The sequence below is a fragment of the Miscanthus floridulus genome, chromosome 16 (genome assembly GCF_019320115.1).
Source record: "Miscanthus floridulus cultivar M001 chromosome 16, ASM1932011v1, whole genome shotgun sequence".
Taxonomy (NCBI): domain Eukaryota; kingdom Viridiplantae; phylum Streptophyta; class Magnoliopsida; order Poales; family Poaceae; genus Miscanthus; species Miscanthus floridulus.
In genome coordinates this window covers 29,905,352-29,924,910 of record NC_089595.1, presented here as the reverse complement: position 1 = coordinate 29,924,910, position 19,559 = coordinate 29,905,352, and the positions used below count along the sequence as shown (strand labels likewise).

The 19,559-nt window shown below is 43.8% G+C and overlaps 2 protein-coding genes across 2 annotated transcripts; both read left to right on the top strand.

Annotated features, from left to right (window-relative positions):
* Positions 1-627: 627 nt before the first annotated feature.
* LOC136513397 (glutathione S-transferase 4-like) lies at positions 628-2,547 on the top strand. The gene is made up of 3 exons (XM_066507407.1): positions 628-1,130; positions 1,273-1,321; positions 1,935-2,547. Exons 1-3 carry the CDS (start codon positions 984-986, stop codon positions 2,402-2,404), a joined length of 666 nt encoding a protein of 221 aa, XP_066363504.1. The 5' UTR covers positions 628-983; the 3' UTR covers positions 2,405-2,547.
* An 8,212-nt stretch (positions 2,548-10,759) lies between these two features.
* On the top strand, positions 10,760-13,826 carry LOC136513062 (glutathione S-transferase 4-like). Its single transcript, XM_066507060.1, has 3 exons — positions 10,760-11,158; positions 11,296-11,344; positions 13,175-13,826. The coding sequence occupies exons 1-3, from the start codon at positions 11,012-11,014 to the stop codon at positions 13,642-13,644; spliced, it is 666 nt and encodes a 221-aa protein (XP_066363157.1). The 5' UTR covers positions 10,760-11,011; the 3' UTR covers positions 13,645-13,826.
* Positions 13,827-19,559: the final 5,733 nt, after the last annotated feature.

Below are 19,559 nucleotides of genomic sequence, written 5' to 3'. Positions count from 1 at the left end.
GTTCGCCTTGGATTCAGCACGCACACCCCTACCTGGTGCGCCACTGTCAATGAAATCTGGTCGGCAGTCTACCGAGGGGTATGCCTACGATAGTAGATGAATCAGTGGAGGTGCGCGTGAGGAGACCGGATGGTGACACAGAACGCAAGAGACAACGATTAGACAGGTTCAGGCCGTCGGCTTGACGTAATACCCTATGTTGTGTCTTTGTGGATTTATTGCGTGTGTTCAGATGAAAACAAGGGGGTCCCTACCCATCTTACATAGCTTGAGGGTAGGGATACATATCGGTTATTTTCCTTCTGATCAGTTTGCAAGAAAGGAAGTTACAGATCGTACAATATCTATCATATCTGAGCAGATTTCATAGATCACCGAGGATCTTCACGTTGCCTTGCGAAGCACGTCATCCTGCAGCATACTTCGCGTGCCGTTGTCTTGCGAGCTGGGCCTCAACCAGTGGCACGACTCATGCATAGTCTTGTGGGCTGGGCCTCCCCTAGCGGCTCGATCCACGTGGAGCCCTACGGGTACCGGGGGTCATACCCCACAGTTCCCTATCTACCTTATATAACCGAGGGGTTAGGGTTACATGCCGATCAGATCTACAACTAATGGGATAAGAATTTATGTCTGATGTAAGAAACACTTGTTGGCTGCTGCTCAGTGCACCGCGTTTGCCTGCCAACGGGCTCGCACCTGATCACTAGCCGCCTACGTAAGCAACGACGTCACGCGTTCACCCTCCCGTTGACCAAAATACCAATTCACTTCTTCTGGCACTTCTTCCTCTCCCCCAAGCAGCAGCGCCAGCGTCATCTCTGACATCTCCTCTCCTCTCCCGCTCGTGTACAAGTAGCAGCCTGCAGCAGGCAGAAGGTGCACATCCGTCAACCATTCCTAGCTGCTGAGCTCTCGGTCTCGCCCGCACTCAAGGAGCTAGAGCTAGTCGTAGCACTCGCCAGAGCAGAGCAGGGGAAACCATGGCAGTGAAGGTGTACGGGTGGGCTATCTCGCCGTTCGTGTCGCGGGCTCTACTGGCCCTCGAGGAGGCCGGCGTCGACTACGAGCTCGTCCCCATGAGCCTCCAGGCCGGCGACCACCGTCGCCCGGAGCACCTCGCCAGGAACGTACGTACCTCAGCAGCTCAGCTCCTTCCCTCCCTCGACCCACCATGAATTTGTTTGTTGGTTTCACTTCCACTCCGCTCATCGGCCATCCCTCGCATCGCCGACGCCGACTGACACGCGCTCCTGTGGTTAATTGCTGCAGCCTTTCGGGAAGGTGCCGGTGCTCGAGGACGGCGACCTCACGGTCTTCGGTAAGTTCATCGTCAATTCATCATCCGTCGGAGCAATCACTTTGAATATGAAAAAGAATCACAATTCATCATCCATCGGGCATGTCATATCTACTCCTTATTCTTTACAAATTATACTCCCTCTGTAAAAAAAAAAAAGAAATCTCTTTAAATAGATTTATTATGAAAATATATTTCGTGATTAATATAGTAATATTTACATAATAAATATTAATTTGTTGTATATATTTAGTTGAATTTAAGATTATTTAACTCATTTTTAGGATTACTTAAATATTTAAGATGTGAGATTTACATTTTTTTGACAGATGGAGTAATTCACAGTTTTATCCTAAGTCAACCTTTTCAACTTTAAGTAAGTTTATAAAAAAAATTCACAGTTTTATCCTAAGTCAACCTTTTCAACTTTAATTAAGTTTATTAAAAAATATGCCAAAACCTGCATGGTCACATTATTTATATTGATTTTTTCATCAACATTTTAATAATATACTTATTTTTGAACCTATAGGAGCGGATGTTAAATTAAAAAGTGAATTACAATTTAGAAGAGAGGAGGCAGTATTTTGCTTTGATTCTACGAGTTCTAAGCGTGTGATATGTATATCTTCAGAATCCCGTGCGATCGCGAGGCACGTTCTGCGCAAGCACAAGCCAGAGCTCTTAGGCACCGGCAGCCTGGAGCAGGCGGCCATGGTGGACGTGTGGCTTGAGGTGGAGGCCCACCAGCTGAGCCCGTTGGCGATCGCCATCGTGGTAGAGTGCATCTTCACGCCGTTCCTCGGCCGTGAACGCAACCAGACGGTGGTCGACGAGAATGTTGAGAAGCTAAAGAAAGTGCTGAAGGTGTACGAGGCGCGGCTGAGCCAGAGCAGGTACCTCGCCGGCGACTTCCTTAGCCTCGCCGACCTCAGTCACTTCACCATCATGCACTGCTTCATGGCCACCGAGTATGCCGCTCTAGTCGAGGCGCTCCCACATGTCAGGGCCTGGTGGAAGGAGCTCGCCGCGCGCCCGGCGGCCAAGAAGGTGGCCGAGTTCATGCCGGTCGGCACGGCCGGGGCTCCCAAGAAACCGGAGTGATGACGAAAAGTCATGTGTGTTGTGTTTAATTACTTTCTCATGTGGTGCCTCTGTAGTTTGTGTATTTGTCTTTTGCTGCTCTTCCTCCACAGAATGACAGTTATTTGGAAATTTAATGTACATTTCATCACATTTAGCAAAAATATTTCATTGGATTTCATATGGTTGTGTACCAGATATCGTCATCAAATTTGGCAGATAGCCGGCCAAAGTTTTTTTTTTTCAAGAGGTGGTTTTCGCGACAGCCTAACCAAGCAACTCTAGAAGTCACCTGCTTTTATTTACCCAAAAAAAAATCGCCTGCCAACTACACATATAAATCAATTTAAAGTGAGTTCGAGACCTGACTTCAATACTGGAATTTGATTTAAAAAAACAAAAAACAACAACATTGCTCCAGCGCTCGATCGTTGGCCGTGACACATACCAACGCAATGCACTGATTATTAATTTTAAATTTTAAATTATATTGAAACTCTCTACCAAGAATTTTGTTAGCTGTTACTTTAGATAAGTGTATATAATTTAACTGAAACATTATGATATATGAATACTAATAATTTAAATGTAGCAATGTTTTTATATAAAACAATGTTACTATGAATACTATTCTTTAGTAGAAGAAATTTAACATCTTGAGTGTTATGGTGCCGACCTGAAACGATTGTTAATAAATACCATAGAAGTAACTAGAGTACTCTAGTTTAGGACCTAGAATCTAAAAATATAAATGAAATAATGAAATAAAAATACAACAGAGCATTAAAGTTTGAACTTAACAATTGGATGAAAATTACAACAATTAAAGATCAAAAGTTAAAAGCCAAATAGGACCCATAATGTCATAAAATGGAGTATTGATAAAAAAACATTACAATAATTAATAAGATCAAAAGTTAAAAGCCAACATATTAGAATCGAGATGAAAGCACACAAATACATATAGAGTATAGATTATCTAGATAGAGATTATAGATTATCTAAATAGGCATTGTAGTAGGAAACACTACTACACAAACTTTACTGGAGGCGGGCATTTTCGGTTTTCCACGGCGGGCAAAGCCGTCCGCCGCGGCCTAGAGGCCACGGTAAATCGTGGCTTAACCGCGGCGGGCGGCCTTGCCCGCCGCGGTTAATCGATTTACCGCGGCGGGCGGTGTAACGTGCCCGCCGCGGTAAATATACTTTTACCACGGCGGGCACGTTAGGATGCCCGCTGCGGTTAATCATTTTAAAAAAACAAAAAAAACCAGTGCCCGCCGGCGACCCCGTTCTCGAGCCCACTGGTGAGCCCACCGGCGACGGATCCGGGCTTCCCAAGGCCGCAGATCCGTGCCGCTCAGGGAGGGAGAAGAGGAGCAGCCGGCCGAGCCCCAGCGTCTCTGGAGAAGCCGGCCGGATCCGGTCGCTCCACTGCCAGATCCACGGAGGAGGAGGGTGCAGCCGCCAGATCCGTGGGGGAGGAAGTCGCCGCCGCCGGATCCGTGGAGGAAGAGGTCGTCGTCGCCGGATCTGGAGAGAGGAAGAGGGAGGAGTGAGGGAGATGGAGAGGAAGAGGGAGATGGAGAGGAAGAGGGAGATGAACTCACTAGATTTGAAACCCTAGCCCCGCGCCGTCGTCGTTTCATGGAGGATCCATGGGGGAGGAGGAGGGCGCAGCCGTCGCCGTCGTCCCGCGCGCGCCGTCGCCCCGCGCGCCCTCAATCCGCCGTCTGGAGGCCTCGCGCGCCCTTGGAGGAGGCCGCTGCCTGCATCGAGGGAGAGTAGAGGGAGAGTAGAGGGAGGCAGAGGGAGAGTGGGGGAGGCGGAGAGCTGAGAGAGAGAGAGTGGGTGAGGCGAGGAGCTGACAGAGAGAGTGGGGGAGGCGGCGACGATGGTGCGAGGGATGTGGGTGATATGTTTCAGTGAATCGATTTACCGTGGCGGACATTTTAGGATGCCCGCCACGGTAAATCGATTTACCGTGGCGGACGTCTTAAGATGTCCGCCGCGGAAAATAGGGTATTTACCGTGGCGGACATTTTAGGATGCCCGCCACGGTAAATCGATTTACCGTGGCGGACGTCTTAAGATGTCCGCCGCGGAAAATAGGGTATTTACCGTGGCGGACGTCTTAAGATGTCCGCCACGGTAAATCGATTTACCGTGGCGGGCATCCTAAAATGTCCGCCGCGGAAAATAGGGTATTTACCGTGGCGGACATCTTAAGACGTCCGCCACGGTAAATCGATTTACCGTGGCGGGCAAAAATGCCCGCCGTGGTAAATAAAAAATGCCCGCCTAGATAAACCGTGGCATTTACCGTGACGGGCAAAAATAGGTGCCCGCCTCGGTGGCCTCCGGAGGGGTGTCACGCAAAATCATTTGTGTAGTAGTGAAATAAATAGAGACACTAAAAAAATCCAATTTTGATCAATTTAACGTAATAAAATTCATCATAAAACATTTAATATTTATGTAACACAAGATTATAGGTCGTGTTGCAGCATAGATTATTGTTCAACTAGTATCTACTTCCTCCATCCCAAAAAGAATGTGGTCTGTGATTTAAATCTTGTCTCAAAATAAATGTAAACATGCAGCCTGTTCGGGAGGCCGTATCGTATCGTGGATTATTTACTGCTGGCTGGTTTGGTGTGAGAGAAAAATACTGTTCCCGGCTGGAAATTTACGATTGTTTACGAGCAAGCGAACAGGCTGATGGATTGGAGATGAACTTTATATTTGGGACCCATCAATAAAAAACACCACATGCAATTGAAAAACTCTGAACTTGCAATGAATACTCTAGATAGTTCGATTACTTCTAAGCTCCGGTGTGGGGAGAAGGATATAGCAGGGGCACTTGCGTAATTTCACACTTCTAGTAATCTAGCCTCGACAAGTGAGATTTACATGGTTTATGGGACAGATGGAGTACCTATTATGGATAACAGACTTGCTAGCGCCCGAACACTGCCGCGTACGTAAGAGAGCCTGCGCCCGCCTATCACTACAAGAAATGTGCCATCTTTTGACATTGATATATGTCACAATACCTGTAAAATATGTCATAGGTCACCATTTATGACACCAAGTTGATGAAAAATCAAATGTCAAAAGATGAGCGTCTTTAATGACAACTTGTGACATTTAAGTGTTAATGTCATATCATTATGACATTGATTTTGAACGTCATAACCTTTATGACCTTTGCTTTTATGTCACAAGTTCTTTGATCTTGCCAGGTGGCGAATTCCATACAGCCCAATATTTATTTGGACATCATTCAAGGCACACAGCTGCACAAACAATCCAAAATAACATGTGTGCTCAACAATATATTCCATTCATGACCAAATCCACAGGTTCACAAGTCATACATCAACATCTTTATTAAATTCATCACGAACACCAAACTAATTATTCAACAAGTGACCTTAGTCACAAAGGTTCTTAGCTAAAATAAACAGATGGATATTTCACATCTGTGTCTCACAAGTAACCTTTGTCACCAAACTAATAGTCCAACATATGGTGCTACCAGCTAGTTATTCTTGGTGTCAGGAGCAAATCCTTAGGTTGCTGGAATCTGTCCATGTCCTGCAGACGCACAACACATTAGAAGCAGCCATCACTTGTTGAAACAAATAAAATAGTCAAAAAAAAGAACGTTACATATGTACTGCAGGAAGAAATCAAGCAACAACAATCTTTTCCACACTAACATATATTTAAACATATCTAGGAAATACACTAATTCACACTAAACATTCTCACACCAAGAATAAAGTTCAAATATTTGCTCTAGTCAATACTGAAAACTTAGTACATATTGATGCAATCACAACTACATATGCAAATACTGTAATTGCTAAGAAGTGTAAAGCAGAGCATAGGTGATCGAGCTGAGCTGTTGCTGACAGCCAGCCAACTGCATCAATGTGACTGAACTTGCTTCTGGAAACTACAGGTTGCAATGGCATGCTCATTTAAGATGCATTTGTGACTAAATTATCTAAACTCTAAATTAGCATGCTAACTGACATGCTGCAGTAAAGTATTTTCTAGGCTGCTCACTTCGTATTCTTGTTGACAGCTTTAGTTGGCAAAGGGGAAGTCTGAGAGCGAGTACCAGCAACAGCCTCAGATTATTAGTAGTTGACCATGTGGCAGAGAAGCAAATGGCAAGTTTCTGGACAGTTATTAGTAGCCATTCCAGGACACATTGCTCTACTGTCAAGCATTTTAGTTGCTGCACAGAACAGAACATTGACAAAAACTCTGCTGGTTTCACAGAGCCACTACTGTAAACATCTTTTTGGATACTGAAAAGAACTCTGTTGTTTATGCATTAAAAGATTCTTTTGTTCTACAAAAATTGTGATATTGTGCACTTTTAGATACTAAAGAGAACAGCAACATATATGGTCCATAGAGTAACAGCTATAGGTGCATGCACATATGATAGATAACCAGCACACCTGGTTTGATCTATTTTTGTTATAGTTCATCAAAACTACTAATATCTAGTTTGGTTAGCCTATACAATTATTTTAGAGTGAAGTTTCATATATGCTCTAAAATAAAAGTCAGGAGCTGTCAAAAGCTAACAACCTAGAGCTGTTGTGAGGAAAGCTCTTAAATTTTTCTCAGACCATCTCGTGAAAAAACTTGCATTAATCTTTTTAACTTGTTGCCACTCAAAAATACTAAAGAGAACAATACAGTGAGGGGAACACTTCAAGATACAGCCACATAGACAGAAAGCAGAAAAAACTGCTAGTGTGGATGCGTCGTCGCCGCCGCTGCCGCCGCCGCCGCCGCTATGATATCCTGTTCGTGGAAAGAGAGGCTGAGGGGCGGGTGAACAGGAGAGGATAAGATGGACCTGTGCAGGTAGAGGATAAGTGGGGAGGTGCATTTTCTTTTCATTTTTTATTAGGTGGACGCAGGGCAGGCGATTTTGAAGCTACCGCACGCGGGCGATTGAATGCAAAGGCGCCGACCAAAAAAAGTAGTACGCACGAAATAAAATAAATTTTCTATATACACTCAAAATATGACAAGGAAACTATAAAAATCGATAGGGTTAGTTGTTTCCTACGTGAGTTAACAAAATCTACAAGATAATTGATATTTTTTCTGTATGCTTGTGTGATACCGTCAAAGAAAATACTAGGCACACATCGAAATTCTTGTTTCGAGTATGTATACATGTTTATTTGAAAATAATAATGGAAGTTGGGCCCACATGCCACCTTGGAAAAACTGTATTTAAAAATGATTAAAATAATTCTTGTTTACAGTTTGGCCTTTATGACACGGCAAGGATCGTCACCAATTGGATTTTGACTATCTGTAAGACATTTTCTATGACATGAAATCGTTTATGTCACTAAGACGAGATGGCTTCTAGAAAAACATCATAAACTAGTTGATTTAGTGACATTTACACGAGATGTCATGCCATAAATGTCATAGGATGACACATTTCTTGTAGTGTGTTTTCGCGCACCACACCATGTGGTCCCCACGCTGCATCCCGCCACTACCATCGTGCTCGCTCTATTTCGCTCAATGACTGTCGCGCCCGCACGCGAAGAACCCACATGGGTCCCAGTCACTTGCCCCACCTGTAGAGGCGTCTGCCGGCCCTAGGCCCCTGCACGGTAACCCACGACGGCGCCCCAACAACAGCAATAGGCATCTGCAACAGGTGGGTCCTATTGCAACATGTGCAACATCTCAATCTACTTTTGTAATATCCAGATGAAAACATTTGCAACATACGTCTAAAACAGTTGAAACACTTGCAATCCATTGCAAAAACATATGCAACATGCAGATCTACATTTGCAACATTCAGATGAAACAATTGCAACATAAGTATGAAACACCTGAAACACTTGAAATATACTCTTGCAACATGTATGTCATGCAACATCCAGATATACTTCCACAACATCCAGATGAAACACTTGAAACATACGCTTAAAACATCTGAAACATATGCTTGCAACATGCGTATATAGCCATTGCAATATACGCAACATCCAGATGAAACACTTGGACACATACATCTAAAACACCTGAAACACGACATCGCCAGTGGCCATGGCCTACCTTGTGGTCAACTGCGGTAGTCAGCAAACGGTGCTCAAGTGCAGTGGAGAGCGAGGATAGCGGCAGGCGAGCGGCTCGGCACAGTGGAGAGAGGAAGGATGGCGCCAAGTAGGCTCCCGGGCATGCTGCAATGGTCATCGTGGACCACCCGGAATCCGCAGCGGCTCAGGCTCAACAGCGAGGGGTGGTGCCCCGACGAGTGGCCCCCACGGTGGAGGCAGTAGCGGCTGTCAGGCGGGTGCGGCCTCCCATGGTGAGTCGTCCCCCGCTGCTGGAGAAGGTCGAGGCGGGTTGGTGTTGTGCCCGCGGCGAGGCGTCCCTGCACTAGAGAATGTTGTGGTGAGCAACCCCACGCTGGAGAGGGCAAGCGACGGGTGACGGGGTGGAATCTACCGTGGCGGTCGATGGCATGGTGCAGCGGTGAAAAATGCGGCGAAGGGAGAGCGAGGAGGATTGGGGAATCGGCGTCCAACAGTTGTTTTTTTAATAGAGAAGCATGATCTATTGGGCTTGTCCATTGCACAGGCCTAGAAAGCCGTCGTCCGTACGACTGCCGGACACCCTACGGGGAGCATTTCCATATGGATAATCATAAGCGACGTGTGGATATTATCAGTGGGATGTTTATAGTGATTTTGTCAGTGTCAAAATGTGCCGCCTCGGTCACCTGAAGTCACTGGTCGTAAATATAAGAGAGAATGTTGTTATATTATTATAAGCATTAGAGAATGAGATATTATATGAATTAGCTATTATATGAATGAGCTACTATAGAATGTCTATTAACAAGAGAGAATGTTGTTATATTATTAGGGCCTGTTTGGCACAGCTCACACTGTTTTTTTTTGCCAAACACTCATTTTCAAAATAGTTTCACCCGTGAAGTTGTTTTTCTCCTCTCACAAAGACATAAGTTGGTATGAAGCTGAAAATAGTAGCTTATTCCAGCTTCATCTCTCATATGTGGACCCCACTATACACAAAAGACTCTTCTTGCCCCAGGAAAGAGAGAGAGAGAGAGAGAGCACGCGTGACGTAGGCGACGGGGCACGGCTCGCCGGTGAGCAAGGGCACGGACGCCGGTGAGCAGGAGCATGGCCACCAGGAAGCAGGGGCGCGGCCACCGAGGAGCCCAGGGTGCGCTGCCGTCGGGGGGTCGTGGCTGGCTAGGGGTCGCCGAGCGCTGGGGCACGGCCGCCGGGGAGTCGAGGCGTGATCGTCGGGGAGCCCAGGTCGTGGCTGAGCGGGCGCCGTCACCACCGCCGAGCCAGCGCGAGTGCGGCCGTCGGGGTGCGGGCAAGCGCGAGCGCGAGCGGGCCGTAGGAGCTAGACTGCCAGCCTAAAAGAGAGAGAGAGCACGCTCGAGCGAGGGAGGTGCAGGCGCCGCCGAGGCAAGACTGCCGGGCATAGCCGCCGGCAGTGTGGCTCGCCGAGGAGCAGCCGCCGAAGTGCGAATCGAAGGGGCATGGCTCGTCGGGTCTTGGCCTGTCGGGGGCGCAGCTGCCGGCGGTGTGGCTCGCCGCAGGCTTGGTCGCTGGGGAGCAGCTCGCCGGGGGCATGGCTTGGCCGGGCACAGGCCGCCGGGAGGGGCATGGCTTGGCCGTTGGGCGCGCTTCGCCGTGGGGAGCGTGGCCTATCGGGAGGGACATCCTCGGGGGCGCAGGCTACCGGGAGATGTGCCGCTGCGCGGGGCGCGGAACACTGGGAGGGACGCTGCCATGCGCGTGCTTGGGCGCGAGGTCGCGGCTCGGCGTTGCGTCGCGAAGATTGTAGATGTGTAGGTACGATGAAGACGAGAAAATAAAAAAGTAAAATTGAGTATAGTAATTTTATTCCTTTGGTCTACCGTGTGAAACTGTTTTGTCAAACAGTTTTTTCTAAACAACTCAGCTTCACCTAGAGAGCTGCTCATAAAGCTATTTTGCAAAAAAAAAAAGCTTCACTAGTCAAGCTAAGCTACGCCAAACAGGCCCTTATAAGCATTGGTATAAAGGTACTACTACAATAATGAAAAATGTCTCTAGATATAGCCAACTAAGTATTTTGTCAGCAAATACTAGTACTAAATATCAGTACAAAGTTGAGCATCTTATCCATTTCCTAATCATGACGTGCTAATTAGTGTGACGGAAAATAGCGTCTCCTCCTCCAAAAATCACGACGTGCGTACGCAAGCAACGACGTCACGCTTGAAGCAAGGTTGGCATGGTCTGCACGTACGCAAGCAAAGACGTCGAGACAGCCTCACGTTGACCGATATCGTCCCTGCTGGTCTTCTCTGATTGATTTCTAGATACCCGCTGGCCGGCCGCTGCGGCCTGGCTGGCCTCACGTACAAATAGCGAGCGGCGGAGGCGGCAAGCTAGCACACATCCGTTCGCTCCACAGTTCACACGCCGGATATATCCCCAACTCCCACAATTCCAATTCCCAATTCCCAATTCCCACGAGAGCCAGAGACACATCAGGATTCAGGAAGAGAGATCGAGCAGCAGAGCAGACATGGCGGTGAAGGTGTACGGGTGGACGATCTCGCCGTTCGTGTCGCGGGTGCTGCTGTGCCTGGAGGAGGCCGGCGTCGACTACGAACTCGTCCCCATGAGCCGCGACACCGGCGACCACCGCCACCCCGACCACCTCGCCATGAACGTACGTATACTGCTACTGCTACGATTCGACGACCTTCAATTCCCTGCAAGTTCGGCCGGCATGCCCCTTTTTGGATTCGATTACATACTGACGATGCCTTTGCTGTCTCCTGCTCTGCTCGTGCTTTCTGATTGCAGCCGTTCGGGGAGGTGCCCGTGCTTGAGGACGGAGACCTCACCCTCTTTGGTACGCCCGCCAACCAACCAATAATTAATTCACTTCATCTCCTGTCCTCTCGCTTATTATCACCTCAATCTCAAATTCTCAATGACTTTCATTTTGATATATAAGCATGTTTTAATTGTTCCGCTGCTAGGATAAAGGCTTTAACTGACAGTTATAATCTAATCATAAATAAATGTTCTTTTCAATACCAACATCAAAACAGAGTCAACGTTGGTAAAAACTTCTCAACGCCTCAAAAAATGAGCGTCATGTTCGCTGGGCTTATAAATCATATTTTTTTAGCCAACGAACAATATTTTTCTCTCACAACAAATCTGCCAACAATACTTTCAGTCATGGCTTATCAGTCAAACGAACATGGCAGGGTATCCGTACTTCCCATAAAGACGAACAGAAGATACTATAATGGGCGTGACTTTCAAAAAAGGCGAACTAAAGAAATGATGAGTATCAGTACTTTTCCGAATTTTCCAATGCTCTGTCTGGAGCACAGGATTTTTTTTTCTGTTTCTGTGTATTTTCTACAAAACTAAATTGATTCCTATGCAATTTCTATGTTCCAAAAAGAATCTGAAGGTTCAGGTTCTTCTCTCGTTTCCAAATTTGCTAGTTAAGCTTATCCAGTCCCCACTTGTCCAAGTGTAATCGTCGACGTCCTCTTTGGTACAAATAAGACTTTGGTTTATTTTTTTGGAAAAATTAAGACTTTGGTTTCACAACTCTCTCATTTGGCACCTAAACCTTCTTCATTTTTTATGGTCACCCGAAACCTTGCTACCAGTACTAAAATGCACAATTTCGAATGCGTTAACGTGCTCTCTTATTCATGTTCTTTGTACAAGGTATATACTGCTATCTTTGATTCAGAATATGTCCTTTTCTAATCATGTCGATAGCTCAAACTTTTACCATCAACATATAAGAAACATAGAGCTTGACAATGTAATTAGATACAAGTACTTAACTGAACATGAAAAGTGCTTCTAAAATTTGTAGGTACCTTTCTTTTATATGGACCGCATCAGTGGTGAATGGATATATAAAAGATGTTTTAATTCATTGTTAAAAGAGGGTATTCCAGTTGCCGCATACTCCCTCTGTTCCAAATTATAAGTCACTTTGACTTTTTTTGATTCATCTATTTTACTATGTATCTAGATATATTATTATATCTTGGTTCATAGCAAAATGGATGTACCAAAAAAGTCAAAACGACTTATAATTTGGAACGGAGGGAGTATCAAATATGTCATGATTACAGAAAGCCTCATAGCGTTTTTGTGCCCCTTAAGGCCATGTAAACATGCCAATTGGGTTCACTGTATCACCCCCTTAGCTCTACTAGTCCCAAACATATCCACATGACCGTGGCAACATTTCTTTACTTTTTGCCTCATCAACTATAGAGAGAGATACCAATGCTTCATGATGATATTGCTAAAGAAACTAATGGTCTTAACCAACATTTACCGACCGGTGGTAAACGATGAAGCAAATTATGAGTGTAAGTGGATTTTTTTTAGAATTCCACGATCTAATTCTCATTAGCGTAAATATTAACAAATAATAACTCGACATGGTTCACGTGAGAGTTGAGACTAGAGGTAAGGGTTGGCTAAAGTGAAACAATTCTACATGTTTTATATGGGAGTTAAGTGGCACAAAATACTTTATATGTGGTGTTCTTAAACCATGATACTTCTATACTATGTGGTGTAAACTACAATTCACACCTGCTCAGAAATATGTGTATCCATAAAACATCCTAGCAGCATTTTATCCACCACCACAAAATTTTCTAACACATAATATACGTATTTCTTTATTCAGAATCCCGAGCGATCGCGAGGCACGTGCTTCGGAAGTACAAGCCGGAGCTCTTGGGGTCCGGCAGCCTAGAGCAGTCGGCGATGGTGGACATGTGGGTGGAGGTGGAGGCCCACAAGATGCAACCACTAGCAGGCGCCATCGCCGTCGAGTGCATCGTCGCGCCCGTCCTACATGGCCGCGAACGCAACCAGGCCGTCGTCGACGAGAACGTGGAGAAGCTGAAGAAGGTGCTGGAGGTGTACGAGGCGCGGCTGGCGCAGAGCAAGTACCTCGCCGGCGACGTCCTCAGCCTCGCCGACCTGAGCCACTTCACCATCATGCACTACTTCATGGCCACAGAGTATGCCACGCTGGTCGAGGCGCTCCCACGTGTCAGCGCCTGGTGGGAGAGCCTCGCCGCCCGCCCAGCAGCGAAGGTGGTGGCAGAGTTCATGCCGCTCGGCTCCGGGGTGCCCAAGAAACAGGAGTGATATATAGTCATGCATGTTGTGTGCTTACTTTTCCAGGTGTGGCGTCTCTCTGTGCTTTGTGTAACTTTCATATTTGTTCTTTTTTTTCTACTTTTGTCGATGAATACTGAGCGTTTGTATGAATAAATTTAATGTATTTCATCACATTTAGCAAAAAAAAAAAAATATAATCACATTTCAGATTGCCATGTAGCAAATTTCATTGAATTTAGCATTGGATATCGTAATGTCATATGTTGCGATAGCGGTTGGCAGCTGGCAGCCTTGACACCTTCCGCTCCAGAAATGTTTTAGAAATTGCAAGTATATTCTAAAGCATCTCTGGGATGCAGGGAATTTGAAACTTTTAGATGTTACATGCTCTAATACTAGCACATTGTAAACTTCTAATGACTTGCTATAAACTTTGTAGTTAAAACTTTGCACTCTAAGATATTCATAACTTTGTAGTAGAATTCATGTTTGAGAATTCTAAAAAGTAGTAACCTGAACAATAGGGCAAACCTCAATATCACACTCTAATGTAATCAGTATGTCTGATGTGGCCTAAATGACTATTCTAGGTTGTATTTTGTTTAACCTTGGAGTAAAAAATTCAAGATTCTAGGCGTGCATTAACGGAGAAGGAAAAGTAGGCAAACTGGTGACGCGCGACGTGGCTGGATTTTTGTGTTGTTTTGGCGTGGTGGCGCGCTGCACGATCGAAGTATGGTTCCCGCTCCGTGGAAAAAGGGCCGGGACGCTGTTGTCGTCGATCACGGGTTCGGAGGAAGGTCTCGGGAGATGACTGATGAGGTGTCACACCTAGTTTTCCAAACAAAACCAAGCTCGCTATATGCATGCACATACAACAACAGAATGAAGGGTATTAGAAACAATGTTATTAAATAACGTATACATAGCTATATTAACACTTACATCAGAGTATCGCGGAACTGTAACTAATCTTCAAGCTCCATTCTTCACAGGGATGGCTGACTGGGGGTAACGTACGCCTAACACTTCCATCAGTCTTCTGAGAAGACCTCCATGTCTTCTTTAATCTTCTGAGCAACTTTTGCTAGAGACTGGAAGTGTGGGGGAAATAGAAGGGTGATCATATGTCGTACTCAGCAAATATAACATGGGCGAATGAAGGCTCAAAAGGATGACACTGGTTTACTGCGGTTAGCATTTTAGTAAGTCACAATTTTAACATTAATGTAGCATAAAGTTGTGCTTAAGCTCCAGTTCCCGTATAACCATAAGTAATGGCAATTATACAATAACGATTAAATATAAGCATCAACATCATAGAATAAAAATAAGAACCAATTATTTCATTAGTTTTTCAAGCCGCTCATGACCGTGTAATAGTTTTACACTCTACAGAGGTTGTACACTTTCATCATGAGCCGTGATTTACCCTTTCGCCCGAGGCGTTCAACCTCTTGACCAACTTCCAAGAAAGGTCGGCATGGTTCTCTATGAAGTCTTTCAAAAGTTTATCTAACAAGTTAGGGCCGCTAGGTTTCAGTAGCAGACAGATATAGAGCCCCCCTTTAAGGTGGCACACTCACGAAGAAGCACTCAAATTAACAGAGGCCGCACTATACCCAATGGTGTCAAACTCCTCTTGCGCCTTTCGGTAACCACTAACAAGCTAGAAAAGGTCCTTATACTTGACTAAAGCCAGAGCCATATAGCACTCATGGTTGTACTGTAAGTCTCAGATTTTGCTCACAGATAAGTAGGGATTCCATATTGCTAAAAAGCACATTTTAAACATCACTGCATATACCATTAGTAATTATTAAGGAGCTTTCATCATTAAGTAGAGCAACTAGCAAAACTACCCATATACATGAACCATAGGTATCAAGGATCAGGATAACAACATCTAGGCAAGTCCTTAGTGGTAGATCAAATTAGGCACATGCAAGTATGAATTTAGTTGCATAAGGTTATTAGGTATCAAGGAAAGCCACATATTATACTTGCCTTTTACACTTTCTCAAGCTTCCTCATACTTTGCTTCTGGTCATCATCATCTTATCTTCAGCACTCACAAACGGTTCTCATTTTACTCGTAGCAAGCACCACGCATAGGCAAACATAATAAAAGCGGCTAAGAGAGCTAGTGCTACGAGATAAAAAAAACGCTGATATTGGAACTCCCATTTAAAAGAAACGACTACCGAGAGTTCTATATTATAAGAAAAAGAAACAACTACAAGCTTGATTTATTTTAGTTAAACACAATCATGGAGAAGTCATTAATTTAGATTAAACAAATCTTAATTTAATTTAATAGCCAAGGTAAATCTAGTCATATTTTACTTATAAATATTGTTGTATATTTAAGCAAATTAAACACTAACTTTGCCAAATAAAAGGACAGATGAAACACCTACTCGAACCGCATATGATGCGGGTTTAAGTTAAACAATTTATAATTCAAAAACACGGTGATAGCAATTAATCATATTAATATTTTTTATATAAAAACACCGTATAGAACCTACATTATTTTTAATTCTAAAACTAGTTGTATGATCATTAATCAATTTAATATTTATTTACAAAAGGCCGACGTGGCAACGCTTTTGATTAATTTAGAAAGCTAGTAGCACATGAACTTTAATCAAGTTAATATTTAACTTCAGAAATATGGACATATTAAACGTCGACACTAACACGCATACTCTGTTATCGCGAATCTAACACAGCAAAAACGGGTAGAAACGGAGCTAAAACAGCCGTATGGCGCAAGATTAAAGCTGTACGTAGGAAGGTGTTGGAATTGTGTATCGATAGGCATGACATCAGCACCATCTTTGATCAATAAAATAAAGGACAAGGAGATGTGCGTCTCACCTTTAATCAAACATGCATGACGCTTGTTACTGGTGTCAAGGCGACGGAGGAAATAGCAACTGTTTCTGCTGTTGGACAGGAACTGGGTGGCCGTGACTTGCATCTACTGAACAGGAAGCATCACGTACAGTGTGCAGATAAACTTGCATGGTACTAGATACGGTTCGGCTGCGACTAGCAAAACAAGCAAAGAATTGCTCAGACTAACTGAAGAGAAAAGAGAGAGATATGAACTATATGAATGTGCAGTGCTCACCGATGGCAAACAACGATCGATGGCCGGAGTTCTGCAAGGGATGGTGGAGAACAGCGCGGGATGGACGATGGCTGGACTTGCATATGGAGAACAGCCTACGGTCTTTCCTGCAGCGTAGATTATCAGGCCACGGGACGATGCCGATGAGGTCTGAACAGCTTCCAAGCGATCTCTGGCGATGCTCCGGGTGGCTGCGTCCTTCACGGCGCCTTATAAACTGCTTCTCCGGCGCAGTTTGTGCAGATTTCGACGGTGGCCGGCGGCAGCGCATGAACAAACTAGGGCACATTTGGAGCAACCTTGATGATGGGAAAGATTGGCACTGGCGGCAGCATGGATCATCATTGATTGGCTTAGTTTTAGAGTTTAGAAAAGAAACAATGGACCAGGCTTGTTATGTATATAGACAACAGAGGGTCATATGGCAAACGTCGTGATGGAGATTGACAGGAAGTCCTTGATGTGCACGACTACAAATTAGACAAAGAGAGAGATGTGATCCGTGCAAAGGAAGTCCAGTTAAGGAAGAAAATAAAGGAACGGTTGGTTTCTTCCTTCAAAACATCATTATTTTATATTATATTATATATCATTACGTGCTAAGGAAACAAATGCATGGAGCAAATAAACAGAATTGATAGGAGATGGATTAGCAAAGCTGAGATGATTTAGACGATTCCTAAATGTATTTTGAAAACTTTGCACCCTCAAACACAAAGTCAAGCAACAAACATCACATCCATCAAAAACTAGTCAAATTGATTCAGGAAATTTTGTAAATTCATATTTTTCTATATCTAAATTTGCGCTAGCTCAAACTAAACTCGGTAAATTTTATCAAAATATTAAAATCATTTAGTTTATTTTGTGTTTTCTATTCGCAACCCAAAATCGGAATGTTTAGGGTGTGACGCGAGGTCAACCGTGGATCGGACGCAACCAATGACGACGTCGGGCATTCATTACTACTGTTGAACCCGGCCAACTGATAACTGTACGCAGAAACATGTCAGCCATCACCGCGCTTCTTTTTTTTTTCTTTGTGGTACTTCTAGATAGATTGATTTCTGCAAGGCTGTGTCGCTCATATTAGGGCGTCCTCAACGGGGAGCTAGATGCAGACGTGGAGCTGAGAGAAAGCTAGAGAGGAGATGGAACAACCATGAGACAGAATATATAAATAATAATCATTCTATTTTTCTCTCTGTTTCACATCAGCTGCCTAGGTCGTCAACATCACTGGGGACGCCCTTAGGACACCTATGTAAAGTGTTCAGACAAACAGACACAGATGTATAAAAGCAAGTACCATAAGTTAATCTAAAAAAGCTATATAAAAGATGCCATCTCAGATGTTTAGTGAGATGAAGAATGATTAGAAAAGAGGAAAAACAAAACAGACGGTAAACTTACAAACTAGCTACTCCCTTCCGGTATACTGGTATTTTCTAAGGCGTGCAACAGTTTCAAGAAAAAAATATATACTCTGCCTATTGAACCACATATATGCTAAAAACCACATATAATTTCTCTGTCTATTAATTCATAATAGTTTTTACAGAATAAATTTTTTAGCTAATCACATGTCTTCTCTATATTATCTATCTATCTCATCTCCTCATATCTTGGTTTTTATCTAAGAAACTATTTCCTTATCTATCTTCTTTAATTGCAGTGACACATCATCTTTTCCTTAGTTTACACTAGTAAAAAAAGGGCTTCTATTCCCGGCTATCAACCCCCTTTATTCCCGGTTACGCAGCCGGGAATAGGAGTTCGGGAATAAAGGGTTAGTAGCCGGGAATAGAAGTAGACCTTTAGTCCCGGTTGGTGATACCAACCGGGACTAAAAAGGTAGCCACGCCAGCGCCTGGGCTGGCCCCTTTATTCCGGGTTGGTATTACTAACCGGGACTAAAGGGTCTTTTTTTTCTTTTCCTGCTTATTTCAATTGATGATTCTTTTTTGTTTTAATTTGGTTTTCGAATACGCATTATTCGCTGCAAAGTAATATACGTATACGCGCGCGTACTGTAAAGTTTTCGCTCGATCAATGCACGCAAGCAACACAAGTAAAAGTAAACTAAAACATAATATTACATTTCATCGTCACATGTAAAGTTTGCATTAATTGTACATTTCATCATCACATGTTCTTTGGATCAATATGAAATTTGGCTTTCATCATCACATATTTGGGTCATAGTAAAACTCGCCGCCGGGAGTTAAGACCTGATCATTCAGAAATCCACCTATTGTCTCTTGGATTGCTTTGAGATGGTGTGTGTCCAGGGGGGTTTTTTTCCTTCAACCAACGAGTCTTCAATTTGAGATATGAGATAAAGAAAAAGTGTATTAGTATATACATATATGTATCAAGAATAATGATAAATAAATTGTATCTATCACGAATATATATATATATAAATATATGTATGAAGAATATATATATATATATATATATATATATATATATATATATATATATATATATATATATATATGTGTGTGTGTGTGTGTGTACACTTACCCTTTTTTGCTCTAGACTAGTTCTTTTTTAGCACACTCTCATGAACTCGCAAACATAGTATCCACAGAGATTGATCCCCTGGGGCTACAGCAGAACCCACTTTACGAGAAAAAGATTCGTCATCATCCGAGCATAGGGAAGGTAGGTATATAGTACTTACTTTGTATAGCACTACTTTCAGTGGCACTTTGTGTTTCATATGGTGTTCCTGACAGACCTTTTTCCAACAACTACCAAATAACATAAAAATATTTAGACCATTAATTTGCATGCA